Here is a 17,724-nt window from a genome sequence, read left to right on the forward strand (position 1 = left end):
TATAATGTGTTTTTGTGTGTGTCCAATGTTCCCAACAAAAAATTGACACTAATGGGGTGTTTGGTAACTGGGGACTAAATTTAGTCCCTCTCACAAAAGTATAAGTTCCTATGATAGGGACTTATGTTTTTGTAAGAGAGACTAAAGTTTAGCTCCACTTTAGTTCCTCCAACCAAACACCACCTAAGTCATCAACAAACAACACGCTTGAACACGCTTGGACAACCTTGTAAATAGACAAAAATACAGAAATACTCCCAGTAGCAAAATGATATCAGCAACAACAGTGTGCTAATCCTTGCAACTTGTACCACATCGCCGCCGTACGATTGACATTGGATGCTCCTGATCGTTTTGCTGCAGCAGCAGAGCAGCCCGACACGACACGAGCGAGTCACACGGACCATCACGGTACACACCGTAAACTGTTACTCCACGCTGCGCTGCACGGCTTCCTCTTCCTCCCTCCTCTTCTTCTCCTCAGATCCCTCTCGCGGTCGCGGCCAACAACCACAGATCCACATCCCAAAGCTGCAGCGCGGGGGGCCGCAGCAGCCGCAGCAGCAGCAATGGCGGTGCGCGCGAGCCTCGCCTGCTTCCCCTCCGACGCGGCACTCCAGGAGTCCTCGGGCATCCCGTGGGGCGTCGCCGTGACGCCCTTCTCCGCCGCCGACGAGCGCGGCGCGGCGCCCGCCACCGGCGCCGAGGGCCACCTCCTCCCGCGCTGCGACTCCTGCTACGCCTACTTTAGCACCCTCTGCCCGCTCCACCGCTGGTCGTGGTCCTGCGCCATCTGCTCCGCCGACAACGACCTCACCCCCGACGCCTCCGCGCGGTACGCCCGCGACGGCGGCCAGGACCCGCCCGAGATGCGCTCCGCCTTCGTGGACCTCCTCCTCCCTGGTATGGATCATAGTTGTCGATGTTCTCATGTAATGCAATGTGGTTGCCGTGTGATGATGAGGAGCTGATGTTTTTTTTCCTCTCGGCAGGGGAAGAGGGAGAGGCGGCGACGACGACGCCAGTGTACGTGGCGGCAATCGACTTGTCCTGTAAGATCTCAAAATTCCTTCGTCTCGAAACGTTTTAGAGGTGGTTGGCTATAAAATGCATGAAGCTTGCTTAATAGTCACTACTCACTAGTCAGCATGTGAGCCCCTTTTTTTTTGGGGTGCCATAGGAACGTGAATTTGAACTGAACATAATAACTTGCTATGCTCATGCCATGGATTTAGTCTAGTAATTGATCAACATGAGCAATGGTTCCTGTTTGTAACACGTGTGGATGTGTGTTTGCAAGCATGCTTGAATTGTAGAAAAAAAAGGAAATTAGCGTTGCAACATTTTGTTGATTACTGTGAACAGTTCTGTCAAGTTCTGGATCCATTTAGTTGATCGAGTTGGTTTTTGCATATGCATTATACCTTGATGGATGGCATCCAAATTCATTTGATCATTCCATCTTAATCCTATTGCTGTGATAAGTTAAATTGGACTCACTGTATCTATTGAAAGAGTATTGAGATTTACATGAAAATAACATTGATTTCTTTCAGCTGCAATCTTTCTAGACTTCCCGACTCATTTTCTGTAGATCTTATTTGTTTAATCATATTGTATTTTAGCTTCGGAGGAGTTCTTGGAGCTAGTCAAAAGTGCTCTCCTAGCAGCTCTTGAAGGTGAGATCCAGCCACAAGTTTTTAGGAGCTAGTACTAATCTATTGTGGACATCATAAAGTTCATGAGCTTCCTGTGCAACTATGTGTGCACTGATCCTTGTGATCCCATGCAGCTATCCCTCCAGGATCATTGTTTGGGCTTTTGACATTTAGCAGCAAGATAGGTTTATATGATGTTCAAGGTCCGATACCGATTGTGAAGAATGCTTTCATCCCTCCTGATTCTGATGGTACCTTACTTGTCGACCTTGAAGATGTCATGCCGCTTCGTTCCTTTTTGGCTCCTGTATGTATACCATGCTGTTGATTGTAGTTTTGCCCTTATTCGCAATTCCTTTAATCTATGATTTTGTCTTTTACTGTGCTTTCTGCCCCTTCCTAGAATATTCATATCTGTCGTATGCTTATGTCAGTTATGTCTTAACAGGTCGACGGTTGCAAAGATCGCATTGCTGAAGCACTTGAAACAATTAAACCAACATCTTCCTGGGAAATAACAGCAACTGCCTCAGAAGTCCAGGATCACGCGTTGCATCATGCCCGCGGTTTTGGGTTAGCAATGGATGCTGTTGTCAACTACCTATGTACAGAGTACGGAAGTTTGTTTGAACTTGGTATGTGATATCTTGATTACGCTATCATTCTATTGTTTCATTTGTGGCTTATCTTCTTTTTGAAGGCTGTACTATGTTTGGTGGCGATTGACCTTGCCTTCTACTATAATGTTCTGTCCTGATTTTAAACAGCAAGGATATTCACATTTTTGTCTGGTCCACCGAATTACGGGCCTGGCCAAATAGAAACAAGAAGTGACGTGGACCATAATGCTGCTAAAATGCTGGGATCCGATCATACATTCATTTCTGAGCAGACAAATTTCTACACAAATCTGGTAAGTCTCTGTAATTTTTGCTCAATAAATTACAAGAATATTCTAGAATATATCCTAATTGGCATATCACAGGCTGCTAGTGCTGTTCAAGCAGGTGTATGTGTGGACCTTTTTGCAATTACAAATGAATACACAGATCTTTCTTCCTTGAAAGTTCTTAGTGTTGAGAGCGGTGGCTCATTGTACATGTATTCAAGTACAGATGAATCAACACTTCCGCAAGATATGTAAGTTTGCTCATCATCTGAGTTGTGTATCTCAATGTAATCATCAGTTCAACTTTATTGCTTCAAGATCATAGGTCCTTCAAATTTTCCACAGCCCAAGGTTTTGATTTATGTATGCTTGTACTCTTCTTCTCTCTCTGTTTGCAGAACAGTTAAATTGATAGAATTCTGATGTTCAGTGTATCCTGACAGTTGATCCTAATATTCCTCTCTGTTCAAGTTCTGGATCATATCTGACTTGTCTAATCCTTAATAGCCCAATGAATATTTAAATGATGGTTTTGCAGTACCCTGAATGTCACATACTACAACTATATGTATGTATGCGCAGAATGGCCTAAGTACAATGTACTGTTTATATGCGTAGATTATTATATATTACAAAGCAGCAATTGAGTTTTATCCTTCATTTTGCAGATACAAAATGCTAAGCCGTCCTTATGCTTTCGGATGTGTGCTGCGTTTGAGAACATCTTCAGAGTTCAAGATTGCTGATTCTGTAAGTATTATGAGGGATGTGCAACCCCTTATTCAGTTATTTGAGGTCTTTTTTATATGTTCTTGTGGCTGATATTGTTTATTTTTGTTTTTTTTTTCAACAGTATGGCCATTTCTTTCCGGATCCTCAATACATGCATGTTCAGCACATAAATTGTTGTGACTCATTTGCTACCTACGTCTATGACTTTGAGTTTCAAAAGGATTCTCAGTTTTCCAGGTAAAAGGCATTCTGTTTCCCGACCATTTCCTGAATATGTGCTTTGCATGTGTTAGTATGTTATGGTTTTTGTCTGGAAGTAACTGGGCACTTTCCTTTGCTGTGGCAGATGGAAAGTTCCATTTGCAGCATTGATTTTTATTACTCCCTCTGTCCCATAATATAACAAGCTAGTACTGGATGGGACACATCCTAGGACATGAATCTGGACAAGCTTGTCCAGATTCGTAGTCCTAGGATGTGTCCTATCTAATATTAGGTTACTATATTATGTGACGGAGGTAGTACTTCCTCCGTTTCATATTATAAGACTTTCTAACATTTCCCACATTCATATGGATGTTAATGAATCTAGACACATTAATATCCATATATCTAGATTCATTAACATCCATATGAATGTGGGCAATGCTAGAAAGTCTTATAATATGAAACGGAGGGAGTAGTAATTTTGTGGTCAACACCATAAATACTTGTTATAGATTTTTGTAACAGCATTCTCTATTTGTTGTGGCAATATTGTGGTCAATATCATATGATATGACGCATGAGTGAGGAGTTGCTTACTAGTTAGCATTTGAAAACAAAATATTCTGGCATAAAGACGCCAATGGATCTAAACCCAATCTATTCTGATTCTTGCTGTATTGTGTATTCAGCTTATATTTGGTTACCCATTAGTTTACTATAGGCTAAGGTATCGTGTTTAATTGTTAGGGCCATTTGTTTCCTTAATGTGGAATCACCGAATCAGTACAAGTCTTCAGCCAAACAGTTAAATTATCATTCTAAATGTATCTTCACCATCCTTACAGTATCATCTTTGTACCTGCAGGAAGTCAAGCCCTCCTATACTTCAAATTGCATTCAAGTACACAACGATTGTGCAACAGGGTGATACTTCTGATGATGTCTCAAATTCTGTCAGCAGGTAACTGCCTACAGCTTTTTTTTTCGGGAGTACGCAAAAGGCTTGTGTATCATTGTATTAAGGAGAAGAATTAAGAGTTTTACAACCATTGGCAAGCTGGGAACAGCCTGCTCCAACCAAATTACGGTATTAGCCGATCTGGCCCGGTTTTTCCCCACTAACCAATTACGTTACAACCACTGAAATCTCACGAAATATCTGGTGACCATAGATACAATAGACCATTTGTAAAATGTTACTATTCTTGCCATTTGCAAATGTCCATACTGCGTTTGCAGTAAATTTTTCAGTGATCTTTCTTTAGTATAAGTTTGTTTTTCTTGCTTGGCAAGTTTTCTTTTACTTGTTAGTGTGCAGATGTGATGTGCGAGCTACAATTTTATAGATAAACTCCCAAGTATACTGTACACATTGTACCTGGATGATAACATATTTTTAACTTAAATACATTGTTCAGATCAAAGTTCACCTTGCAAAGGCGGCTAAGAGTGCGGACTATCCAGTACAACATAACTGCTAATATCTGGGACCTGTATGATTTTGTTGATCCAGATGTTGTATTGACTATACTAGTACACCAGGTACAACCTTTTCTTTTCACATATTATTTTTAATGCAAGTTCAATGCATAAGATGTTTGTTGTAACGTGCAAGTACACATGCTCTTAGTGGAGCAAGGATACTCTGCTTGCATAAGCACTTTAGTTCAGAACATGCCAGTTACCCTGTTGCAAATATTCAACCCAGTAGCTAGCAGCGTCATCTGTATCAATGCAAGCAAGTTTTTACCACATCTTTATGTAGTATAACTGCATGCATTGTCTAGACTCTAGAACAATGTTGTGGTATCATCTGGGTGCTATGATCAAATGATGATATTACCATCATTTTGATTGTATCAACCATCTGTTGCTACTTGCTACAGGTTATATAACAACTTATGATTAGCTTAATTGCAATTGCTACAAGAAAAGTCTGAAGATCAATGTCTCTGCATTTATATTGAACATTGATTTTACAGTAATGTAGCCAAATGTCTGCAAATATATATGTTCATTTAAAGCTTCTAAGCTTAGGTATGATTAGGCTACACCAGTCAGGGCTGGTTTGTCTTGTTCCATTTTTTTTTTAAATGTTCAGCCTGGGGTGTCTTGTCTCAGTCTGTAGCTTGGCACATGGCTGATGCTCTGGCAGTCTGGTACTTTCTGTTTTGGCGTAGCTTCATCCAATCCCAGTAAGTTTTGAATTACTAGTTTCCAAAGTGCACTGTGAGGTTGTGTCATGTTTGTGTGCAAAAAGTGAGCTAAATTTGACTCACAGCATAATGAATTGCAGTCTAGCTTAACACTAATGCTTGAAATCAGCTTGTTTACCGAATGCAGTTATAAAGGCGACATACTATCTGATTTCATTAGCATCCTTAACCTAGATCTTCCCTTTCTGACAAATTAGGGGGAACTAGACATTAAGAAGAGCGACACCTAAATCTGATTTGAATAAATAGGACATGGACTTGGCCACTTGGGTAATGTTTGTACACTCAGACCTCCCAGCTAGCTAACTAACTTAGCTCAGCTCCTTAAGCTTAAGCTTGATGACTAAACAAACAGGAGGAAAGGTTGTTCATCAAACCTATTTTGTATCGATACATAACATTCTACAATGCAAGTTGGTGCTACCAAGGAAAGATTATTTGAGGATTGAATTTCCAGGTTATTTTGGCTTCGTTAAGTGATGTGCTAGAGGCAAGGATATGGCTCCGTGATTGGTTGGTGAATTTCATTGCCCAGTACAACAAGGCATACAAGGTCGTTAGATCTGGTGGAACTGGGATGTCTGATATTGATGTTGATTTCATACACTGCTCACAACTGCAACCTCTGTCAAGACTTGTATTTGCTTTTCTATTAAGTCCACTGCTTCAGCTTCACGGTCAAGGTATTCATCCAGATTATCGGACATATTTGCAATGCCTCTTCAGGTAATATATATTTTTCCACCATGGAATTACTGGAATGATGTAGAAAAAATCAATAGGATTTCATGATCTTCTTGTGCTGTGATTTTTCTTCTCTCAAATTCCTGTCCACTCCCGTAATACTGAGTTATATTTGAATATAGATAGCTTGGATCTATGTCACGGCATATTTCATAGTAAACATGGGTGCTTATCATGTAGGCAAAGTATTTATGTTTCCGCATATGACAGCATAGTACATGACATTCGAACCAAGTCTTGGGTGACGATAAAATTGTATATAGATAATTCCATTCTACCATATACTGCTGATCACAATTATTTCATTGAAACATTTAAAATTCAAATGTTTGATTTGTTACCATTGTTTCCTATCTGAGTCATTGCCATAGCTTTGGCCTATTATCTAAAAATTTTGTAGTACTCTAAATAGACTTACTTTATTATCTCTTTATTTACAGTGCACTGGAGGCATCATCGCTTCGCCAAGCTATATGTCCTACATTGATTTCATACTCTTCTCCTGATGTAGAAGCAGAAGTTAATCAGTCACTAAGTCGAAGTGTATTCAACAGTGAGAGCCCGATTTTCCTTCTTGATGCCTACACTGATCTTCTGGTGTATTACTCACCTACAGTCAGTAGCACAATCCCCTTCCCTCCTCCACGTGACTGTGAGTCTTCCAATCCCACATAAGTTATTTTTAAGGCAGTTGCAGTCTTGTTTTCACTCACTGAATTTTTTTCACTCGGCACTGATGTTTTAGACTTGGCCTCATAATATTACTGTCAATTAATTAAATTGTCTTATCACCTTACTAAAATATGTTTGTTTCCTAAACCACTCACGTTTGGTCCAAGTCCCCCAAAGGATTATCACAGTGGCCAATGAATAGACACAGTGACATCAGATTTTATGAAGTATAGGATGATGGATGATTACTCTCATTTAGTGTTGGAAACACAGAACATCCATTAAAGGATGGAATTTACTCTCTTTAGTTTTTTTTTAATTTTTAAACAAAAGAATGGATAGGTTACTATTAATGATCAGTGATATTTATCTATATCATGCATGCACTAAAACTGAGATGGTATTTATAGGTCTGTTGAGATCCAAGATTGATAGATTGAAGCAAGAAAGGAATATAACCCCCAAGCTTGTCTTTATCCATGGTGCACACGATGATACTACAGCATTCGAGAGATACCTGATTGAGGATCAAAGTGTCGATGGTTCTTTGGTAGCTAGCGCCACAGGTTTTAGATCGTTCCTTGAGGGCATCCGAAGCAGGATAGCTGAGTACAGCAGATAGGCGCCCGTTTCAGCCGTTGCTTGAGCTGCCCAGTATTCAAGGATTGATTTTTCTTGCTATCATGGATCCGCTGCTCCCTTTGCCTTGAAGCCATGTTGTTCCTCATCTGCTCTGTATCCATGGAGGTGATCTACCAGTTCTCGCGGGACTGCTAGGGGAACCGATTTTTAAATGCATTTGTAAGTTCAGACTCTGCAATGTTTTACAATATGAACATCCACACCGGCTGACCGGCTTTGCATGGTGGGTTGGACTGTATACTAGAGAGCATATGCATATTTGATACATGTTTGTTTAGGCGGCGATTTTGGCCGTGTACTGATGTGTTCCTCTTACATAGTACGGTTATGGTGCATGCAAAACTAGACGTTAACAGTGGATGTCTTTGGCAAAGTAATGAAGCTTTCTTCTTCCTTTTTTCTTTTTTGCTCGAACGAGGTGTGCTGCAACCTCAAGCACCATGAATTGGTGTGACACCATGCGTTCATCTGCGTTTGGTGATTGTCAACTGATGGATTGATAATGATCCGTGCTCCAGATCATGTGGGTCAGTAGGTCACTCCGTTTCTTCACAGTGAAAGCACAATGCAGAAATCTTGTAAAAGAAGCCCTTTGCATTAAACCTCACCCAGTTTCGGACTGCTGCCTTGGGGTGAGCTGAACTGGCTGTCTCGAGACAAGAAAGATGACTTTGTGATCTCCCGCAATTTACCACCTTCCAACAAGACAATTCTATCAGCCATTAGGATCATTTCCAGCCGATGAGCAATGACAAGAACCTGAACAAGTCACCCAGAGGCGGTAAGGACACCTGCCGAAAAAAATTGGAAGGGGAATGCGTAGAAGTGGAGAAAGAGATACACCGACTCTTACAGTGTGGTTTGCCATTAGATTCGTCAATGCTTCTTTCACTAGTATCTCAGACCTGCTATCCAAAGCTGATGTTGCTTCATCCAATATCAGTACGGAGGAGTTCTGATAGATCGCCCTTGCAATAGATAATCTGGGAAAAAAGGAAGACACGGCTACCGTGAAAGGTTAAGAAGAATATTTCAGTTAAAAAAATACCAGCTATTGTGTGATTACTGAGTAAAATGTTTCATTTGTTACAATTTGTGATACAATATACCTTTGTTTCTGCCCACCACTAAGGCTAGAACCTTTTTGCCCTACATATGAATTATATCCTCCTGGCAACATCTTAATGAACTCCTCAGCATTGGCAATCTTAGCAGCGTTTTCAACCTTGCTCATATCAATAGCTCCCATGGGGTCTCCATAAGCAATATTTTCAGCAATTGTTCCAGAGAGCAGCATCTATAAAAACACAATGAAGTCAGTAATACATTAATATTGCAAACTGTTGTTGCTCCAGCATGCATAACATAAATATATCTGAAATATGTGCAATAGTTGCATATGTGAATGGTAACAAAGATGTTCTTTTAAACACCATGGATGAGATATGTAAACGGAAGTAACAAAAGAGGAGAAAAGTTCAAGAGCTCCATGGTTGAAATTCAAACTTATGATTAGGCACTGCATCAAGAGAAACCAACCAAAGGAAATAGAACATATTACATTTTCACCCTCAGTTGTAGCTGACCAGGATGCTACTGTTTAGCAAAAGTAAGACAAATTAAAATGTAAAAAATATGGTTCCTGTTTGGAGAATAACATCATTTGAGGATACAACAACAAAGAGGGAAAATAGCACAGAAGTACTTACTGCATCCTGTGAAACAAATGCAATATGTGTTCTCAAGCATTGTAATTGAATGTCCCGGATATCACAGTTGTCCAGAAGTATATATCCTAAGATGCAAGCAAACCAACAGCAGCTTAGAAGATAATGACACAATTTAAATAGCCAAGAGAACAGGAGTGCTGTCTGTTGAACACTTGAATTTGTGGTAAAAGGCAGCAACATGTAGCAGGACAATTTAGAAAATTCTATTCCGGTGTTCAGTGTGATACCGCTTTGTGGTTGATAAAGTCGAAGGAGTAATTTGGCAAGAGTAGTTTTCCCTCCACCTGAAGGTCCAACAAAAGCAATAGTTTCTCCTGATCTGATATGAAGATTCACGCCATCTAGTATTGGCGGCATGCCATCAATATATTGAAACGTAACATCATGGAAGTTAATGTCCCCCTTGACATATTTTAAATGAACAGCGGTTGCTTTATCCCTCACCTACAGCACACAAGAAGCAATTAGTGACTTTGAATTAGGGCATACAGAACCAATAGCTGTGCCTTAATCATTTCCTTGATAGCAGTGTTTGAAAAATGCAATATTTTTCTCAGATAACTAGAAATTTTGTGATTGACCTACCCAAAAGAATAAGTACCTCAGGGATGAACCTTGTTAGATCAAATATGCGATCCAATGCTGGTTCTCCTTGCTTATATTCATTGTATGCCTTCCCAAAATCCTATGCACAGAATAAATTCTAATAGGAACTAAATCAAGATGGTTTACCATATAAAAAAAATGGTGCACGAAACCCAACAGAATTGGCACATGATTAAAAGAACATACAGCATTACTTAACAAAAATGTAAGTTTAGTATTTATTCTTTCTAAATTAATACATTGAAATATGCTTCAAATTCGCAGGGAAAGAAATAACTTAAAAATCTGTTTTTACATATTTAATTGCAATGACACTTCGATTATTCCTCTGGATGTGAGAAATTAGGTCCAGGGAAAATGTTGAACTTGTACTGACATGGAATACAGAGGAAATATGTAAATAGTTGTACACAAATTCCATGGATATTGTCAATGTATCCAATAAACATACTTCATATTTATTCATCCACTCTTACATTTATTTTGTAATTTTGGATATAGGGAAGTGCTACTTATCGCAAAAGATTAAAAAATTGTCCAGAAGATGACATATATGTTAAGGTCTAGGGTTTTTATGGGGTAAACACCGCCAGGAGGATAGCCGGGCGGCGACGATTGCTAGCGATGAGATGTAGACTTAGGTTGGGGGAGACGGGAGACTAATGCTGATTCATTGCTTGATCCAAATGACGATACAATCCATCGTTGATGGAGGGAAGGACACAATCTAGCCCTTCCGTACCGTACCGTCTACAAGGAGAGGATACCGTTCCCTCAACCTTGCCCTTGGGCCTTGGCCTCTTGCCTCAATGCCCATGACATATATGGTAATAATAATTTATTTAAACTAAATGTCCGGTAGGATTACCTGAATAGGCTCAATAGCTAGAGCAAGTGCTGTCAGGAAAGAAAGAAAGCCCTCACCATCAAAGAAGGTGCCTGAAACTGCTATTGACCCAGCACAGAGCACTACCAGGCCTCCGATGTAAGTTGTTCGAACAACCTGAGGTATGAAAGCCTTCATCTTCTTCTTACTTAGATTATTCTTTAGATCAACAATAACTAAATTTTGAAATCTCGATATCTCCTTGCCCTCACCATTGTTTGCCTTCACAGTGAGCATCGATGGAAGTACCTAAAAGGAAATTCATTTAAAAAACAAACTCTGTAGGACTACAGACATCACTGAATAATAGAAAATGAAATACCATACATCATTGAGATAGACTGTAAGCATGGCAAGACTAATGTGAGCCTCTTTGGATATTTGGCGGAGTCTTCTGCCAAGACTTGCAATGACAAGCCACATACATGGAATTACCTGCATATGTAATGTAGAGAGAATTAAACAGTATACATTGAAGCAACTACAAAAGGATGGCACTATAACTGTATAAGGTGTGAGATCTGTTCGGATGTTACCGTTGCGGCAACCATTGAGAGCAGGGGATTGATTGTCACCATTTGATGTCCCATAGCTATCAACTGCAAGCTTGTTGGCACAATAGTCTGTGTCAAAAGGAAAAGAGTAATTAGAATCCATTTTTGGAGGCCTACCAATTGTCAATGTAATCACTTCATCAGCAATTCTGCAGGATGCCTTGAATTACACCTAAACCCTGAAGCTAGTAAACAAGATCCATTACTCCATGGGTATAGGCATTTTAAGGAGGTAGAAAGGAACAGTGACAAAATCAACAATTATGCTGACTAATGAGAAGGCATTCCCACACACAGCTAATCCACATTTGATCAGATTGATGCTCATCTAGATCTAGAAACATGTCGACATACTAGAACCTCATGCAGGCATTTCCACAAACGGTTATCGCTCAACTCAGACGAGTCACTCGCAGCAAAGGAAAATGTTAGTCTCAAGGAACCTCACATTGAGGACAGAGTACACGGCGTCCGCGACGTCGTCAGCCTCGTCGGTGATCCGGTGCGCGATGTCTCCCGCGGATAGTCCTCCACTGCCCTCGAAGAACGCGAGGTCACGCGCAAGCACCCCCTCGAACGCGCGCTCCCGCAGCCGCCCCGCCGCCCGGAGCGCCGCCTCCCAGAGCAACGCCTGCTGCACGTACGCCGCGGCCGAGCGCGCAGCGGCGAGTCCCGCGAGCGCGAACCCGCCCTTGAACGCCTCCGCGGCCCCGCCCCCGCAGGCCGCGAGCGCTCGCGGCAGCCGCCCCGCGGCGGGCACCGCGCGCGAGAGGCAGTACACGGCCGCGGCCGCGCACGCCCACCCCTTCACTATGGTCCTCCACTCCACGGCGACGAAGGGGAACGCCTCGTCGAACAGCGATGGCAGCGGGGAGTCGCGCGCCGCCGTGGCGCGGAGGCGGAAGGAGCACGCCGACGCCGGCGTTGCGGGCAGAGCTAGGGTCCGGGCGCGGACACTGCCTCCGCATCTCCGCCGCGATACGTGTGGGGCTAACGTTAGGGTTTGCGAGGAGATGGGAGTGTGAGGCATCGGTGTCGGTGTCGCCATGGCCGTGGCGAGAGCTCGCGGCGCGGCGCCGTGCGGGAGCAGAGAGGCGTGGCATGCGATGCGAGTTGTGCGGGAACAAGAGGCTACCGAGTAAAACGGCTCGGTGCTGTCACAGTCAATGCCAGGTGGGTCCCAGAAGTTATCTTCAAGGTTACTGCTAACTACCTCCATGTTAGCCTTCGGCTCAAATGATTTCAGTTTTCGAAATACTCCTAATTAATGTTGAAACGGTGAGAAAAAAGAAGTGAATGTCTAATGGTACAGATTAAGGGGCTGTTTGGATGCTATATATAATTTTCATTTTCGAAACAAAACTATACTATAAAGTTTTAAACAATAAGCTTTGGCACATGTGAGCTAATGCACATTTTCTGTTTCCCACTGTGTGTTAAAAGAGTGTGAGGTCTAGATATTTGTAAATTGTGAAGAATTGTCAACTGAAATGGATCCAGATATTAGAACATATGTGACCAGTTCCTTTCTTCATGTCCATGTCACCATGTGAGTTTTATTTTGTCAAACCTCAAAAGCCCAACTTAAGCTCACGCGCGTGTGATTTATACTGTTTGTTAGAGAGATCACCCGTGAGGGGATCAAGTTAGTTGATTCCGTGTTCAACCAAAATTTTTGTTTTGTAATCTTATAATTTTTTTTCCTGGTTACGATCCTCTGGTATTGTAATCTTTTAAATCCTCTGGTATTGTAATCTTGTAATTTTTTTTCTACTTACGATCCTCTAGGATTGTAATTTTTTTCTGCTCTATTAATAGAACTTCGTTAAAAAAAATTCGCTTTGTTCTGTTTCTTCCTTGTGATTCCGCGCGTTATCTTGCAGAAACCAAAACTGAACAGTTCTCCGCGCAGCCGTGTCTGGAATTCTCATGCAATGGAATACTAGATCGGAACAAGCATGCATGCACGAGACGCATTTGAACAGATCGGAGATTAAGCTGCAAGCCAATGCATGTATTGATTAACGGCAAGATCATGCACATTATCGCAGGAAGGAGAGGAAGAATTTACGGTGCTCTAAAGACCAAAGAAAAGGAAAATTCTGTCTGATCTACTGATCAAGACTCGAGGGCGCGGTGTCCTTCCCTTCCTGATCCTACGCGTGGCCCCGCGCCGGCGCCGCCACTACGGCGGCCGGCCTCCGGGTGGATGAGCAGCTTGAACCTGCCGTCCTCCTTGCACGGCTGCAGCAACTCCTGCGACGGCAGCCGCATCTCCCGCAGCACGAGCCGGCCGGCCTCCCGGTGCGCCCGGAGGCTCAGCCACGGCCGCCCGCCCTTGCCGATCACCGATATCGGCGGCGGGAACGCCCTCCCGCTCCTCGTCCTCCTCAGCACCATCACGGCGTGCTGGTTGTCGTCGTCGTCGTGGCCTACGCCTTCGCTGCTGCTGCTGAGGAGGACGTGGTGCGGCCTCTTGCACGGCGGGGCCAGAACGTCGACCGCGGCGACGGCGGCGCCGACGTCCTCCATGGCGGGGGAGGCGGCGGTGGCGTCGTCGTCGTCGTCCGGATCGAAGCTTTCGGCCCCAAGTGCCTCCGTGAGGAGGTCGAGGCCGCCGGAGTACGGGAGGAGGTGCGGCGGGGGCCTTGATTGTGTGGCGGGGCGCGGCCCGAGCCGCTGCTCCTCGGGGGCTTTGTAGCAGTGCAGCGGTGGTGGCGGTGGTGGTGGCGCCATGGACAAACGGACGGACGGGCGTCGCGCGCGCGGCGGTTCACGTGGCGGCTAGCAGAGCGCCCGCACGCGGGTGGGCGCGAGCTATATATATCTGCGATGGCGAGAGACGAGACGGCGAGATCGCGCGGCGCCGATCGATCGAGAGCGAGTCAGCGGGGGCGGATAGGGGAGAACGAAGCGTGCGCGATCTGATCGACCGATCTCTCTCGCGCGCGCGCGCGCCGCTCTTGCACTAGAGAGTAGAGATAAGACTACGTGGCACGCCAAAACTGTCCTGAATTCGTGGCAAACGGAAAACGGAAAGAACGTCCCGTCTCCCGCGCGCCCGGCGCGCGGACGCAGCCGCCGCGCCGAGATGAGAAGAAGCTAGGCAAGCTAGAAGCCCCTATAAAATAGTACCATTCACCTCACTATATCATTGATCATCCGAGTCCTAACTGGGTCTCACTAAGCGAGGTAAGTAGTGTGTTAGTGGAAATGGCGACGGCGAGGGCGAGGGCCGCGCTGGTGTTTGTGGCTCTGCTGCAGATGGCGGCAGTGGTGGTGGTGCGCGCGTCGCACGTCGTCTACCCGGAGCTCCAGTCGCTGGAGGCGAAGCACGTCGACGGGAAGCTCCGCACCGGGTACCACTTCCAACCACCCAAGCACTGGATCAACGGTACGTACGATGATCGATTTGCGTTGTCCTCTTTGATCGATATAATACTAACTTCGTGTTATTCTCTCCTATCTGTTTCCTCCTCCGTACACGATGACCAGATCCGAACGGTACGTAAACGGCTAATCACACGGCCGTAAAAACTAGCTGAAAATTTGTTCGCGTATGGCACGAAGTACTCCTACGTACACTAATGTGCATTGGATGACATGGTATACGTGTCACGGTGCAGGTCCGATGTACTATAAGGGCTTGTACCATCTGTTCTACCAGTACAACCCCAAGGGCGCCGTGTGGGGGAACATCGAGTGGGCGCACTCGGTTTCGACGGACCTGATCGACTGGACGGCGCTGGAGCCGGGGATCTACCCGTCCAAGACGTTCGACGAGAAGGGCTGCTGGTCGGGCTCCGCCACCGTGCTCCCCAGCGGCGTGCCGGTGATCATGTACACCGGCATCGACCCCGACGAGCGGCAGGTCCAGAACGTCGCCTACCCGGTGAACCTCTCCGACCCGTACCTCCGCGAGTGGTACAAGCCCGACTACAACCCCATCATCAACCCGGACGGCGGCATCAACGCCAGCGCGTTCCGCGACCCGACCACCGCCTGGTACGGGCCCGACGGCCACTGGCGGCTCCTCGTCGGCAGCAAGGTGAACATGAAGGGGCTCGCCGTGCTGTACCGGAGCCGGGACTTCAAGAAGTGGGTCAAGGCGCACCACCCGCTGCACTCGGCGCACACCGGGATGTGGGAGTGCCCGGACTTCTTCCCCGTCGCCGTGGCGGGCGGGAGCCGCCACTACCGCCGCGGCGTCGACACCGCCGAGCTGCACGACGCCGCCGTGGCGGAGGAGGTCAAGTACGTGCTCAAGGTGAGCCTCGACCTGACGCGGTACGAGTACTACACCGTCGGCTGGTACGACCACGCCACCGACCGGTACGTCCCCGACGCCGCCTTCCCCGACAACGACTACGGCCTCCGCTACGACTACGGCGACTTCTACGCATCCAAGTCGTTCTACGACCCGGCCAAGCGCCGCCGCATCGTCTGGGGCTGGGCCAACGAGTCCGACACCGTACCCGACGACCGCCGCAAGGGCTGGGCCGGCATTCAGGTCAGCATCGCGTGGGCCTGCCTGCACACGTACGTTGCCTCCGTTTTCATGACTGACGATGCTTTTGCTGGCTCTCTCTCAGGCGATACCGAGGAAGCTCTGGCTGTCGGCGGACGGGAAGCAGCTGGTGCAGTGGCCGGTGGAGGAGCTCAAGGCGCTGCGAGCCAAGCACGTCAATGTCACTGACAAGGTCATCAAGAAGGGCAACTACTTCGAGGTCACCGGCTTCAAGTCCGTGCAGGTCAGTGGTGCACATAGCAACATACACTAGCCACACCTGCAATCTACCCGGTACACTGACATGGATGTTGCGTGCGCGCATCGATCATCTCTGCAAGTGCAGTCGGATGTGGATATGGCGTTCGCGATCAAGGACCTGAGCAAGGCGGAGGAGTTCGACCCGGCGTGGCGGACGGACGCGGAGGCGCTGTGCAAGAAGCTCGGCTCGGACGTCGACGGCGGCGTGGGGCCGTTCGGGCTGTGGGCGCTGGCCTCCGGCGACCTCAAGGAGAGGACGGCCGTCTTCTTCAGGGTGTTCAAGGCCAACGACTCCTCGCACGTCGTCCTCATGTGCAACGACCCTACCAGGTGCGTTCCGTGCTTCCCGTGTTCAGATCTCAATCCTTAATTTGCTGACGTCACTGAACATAACTGATGGATCGTTCGCCCAATGGATTGATCACGTAAATAAACAGGTCATCGTACGAGTCGAAGATCTACAGGCCGACCTTCGCCGGCTTCGTCGACGTCGACATCGCCAAGAACAAACAAATCGCCCTCCGGACATTGGTGCGCATGCACGATCGTCGATCGACCTCGATCTTTGTGTTCAGCAACAGTGGATTTAATCTCTTGGCAAAAACACTGATCGATCGACTCTGCTTTTGATGAACTATATATATATTTGTGCATCAGATCGATCACTCCGTGGTGGAGAGCTTCGGGGCGCGCGGCAAGACGTGCATCCTGACGAGGGTGTACCCGAGGAAAGCCGTCGGCGACGACGCGCACCTCTTCGTCTTCAACAACGGCGAGTCGGACGTCAAGGTCACCAACCTGGACGCCTGGGAGATGAAGACCCCGAAGATGAACGCGGAGGAGTAGCAGCAGTAGCAAGCAGCACATCAGCCTAGACATGGTGGTTGTAGCAGTACTGGTAGAGTAGCCGCCTAGCCGGGCGTTTAGCTAGCTACTCTCTCCGTCCCAAAATAAGTACAGTTTTAACACTGTTCATATCCAACATTTAACCGTTCGTCTTATTTAAAAAAAGATTATGATTAGTATTTTTATTGTTATTAGATGATAAAACATAAATAGTACTTTATGTGTGACTAATTTTTTAATATTTTTCATAAATTTTTCAAATAAGACGGATGGTCAAAACACTGAGTACGCATATCTATGGCTGCACTTATTTTGAGACGGAGGTAGTAGATACTAGCTTCTTTAGCTGAGATTTTGGGATAAATTTGGAGGCTGCAGTGTAGTGTTTTGATGCATTGTTAGGGAAAGAAATGGTCTGTTTTGTATCATAATTGTTGCACTCAATGCGTGAAGAAAGTATTGCTGGTCATGAGTGAATAAAAGGTTCCGTGGCTGTTTTTTTTTTCATCTGATTTTTCTCGTGGCCTAAACGGCTAAACAGTTGTGACTTACTGATGACAAGTTTGTAGTTCCT

General features: G+C 45.5%; 4 protein-coding genes across 4 annotated transcripts; 2 read left to right on the top strand and 2 right to left on the bottom strand.

Annotated features, from left to right (window-relative positions):
• The first annotated feature begins 447 nt into the window (after positions 1-447).
• On the top strand, positions 448-8,062 carry LOC127770279 (uncharacterized). Its single transcript, XM_052295940.1, has 14 exons — positions 448-903; positions 993-1,052; positions 1,626-1,679; positions 1,793-1,965; positions 2,107-2,293; positions 2,426-2,571; positions 2,644-2,798; positions 3,216-3,297; positions 3,401-3,516; positions 4,352-4,447; positions 4,905-5,028; positions 6,160-6,428; positions 6,887-7,098; positions 7,529-8,062. The coding sequence occupies exons 1-14, from the start codon at positions 570-572 to the stop codon at positions 7,738-7,740; spliced, it is 2,220 nt and encodes a 739-aa protein (XP_052151900.1). The 5' UTR covers positions 448-569; the 3' UTR covers positions 7,741-8,062.
• Positions 8,013-12,655, bottom strand: LOC127770280 (ABC transporter B family member 29, chloroplastic). The gene is made up of 10 exons (XM_052295941.1): positions 11,985-12,655; positions 11,519-11,605; positions 11,310-11,417; positions 10,965-11,231; positions 10,092-10,175; positions 9,718-9,934; positions 9,470-9,555; positions 8,870-9,057; positions 8,614-8,743; positions 8,013-8,519 (listed from the first exon to the last, which is right to left on the bottom strand). The coding sequence occupies exons 1-10, from the start codon at positions 12,582-12,584 to the stop codon at positions 8,358-8,360; spliced, it is 1,929 nt and encodes a 642-aa protein (XP_052151901.1). The 5' UTR covers positions 12,585-12,655; the 3' UTR covers positions 8,013-8,357.
• An 870-nt stretch (positions 12,656-13,525) lies between these two features.
• LOC127771592 (uncharacterized) lies at positions 13,526-14,287 on the bottom strand. Its single transcript, XM_052297519.1, has one exon. The coding sequence runs from the start codon at positions 14,270-14,272 to the stop codon at positions 13,655-13,657; it is 618 nt and encodes a 205-aa protein (XP_052153479.1). The 5' UTR covers positions 14,273-14,287; the 3' UTR covers positions 13,526-13,654.
• Positions 14,288-14,708: 421 nt separating this feature from the next.
• LOC127770711 (beta-fructofuranosidase, insoluble isoenzyme 3) lies at positions 14,709-17,327 on the top strand. The gene is made up of 6 exons (XM_052296523.1): positions 14,709-14,930; positions 15,163-16,046; positions 16,129-16,287; positions 16,390-16,634; positions 16,742-16,835; positions 16,962-17,327. Exons 1-6 carry the CDS (start codon positions 14,750-14,752, stop codon positions 17,148-17,150), a joined length of 1,752 nt encoding a protein of 583 aa, XP_052152483.1. The 5' UTR covers positions 14,709-14,749; the 3' UTR covers positions 17,151-17,327.
• The last annotated feature ends 397 nt before the right edge of the window (positions 17,328-17,724 follow it).

This window comes from Oryza glaberrima, chromosome 4, assembly GCF_000147395.1.
Source record: "Oryza glaberrima chromosome 4, OglaRS2, whole genome shotgun sequence".
Lineage (NCBI taxonomy): Eukaryota > Viridiplantae > Streptophyta > Magnoliopsida > Poales > Poaceae > Oryza > Oryza glaberrima.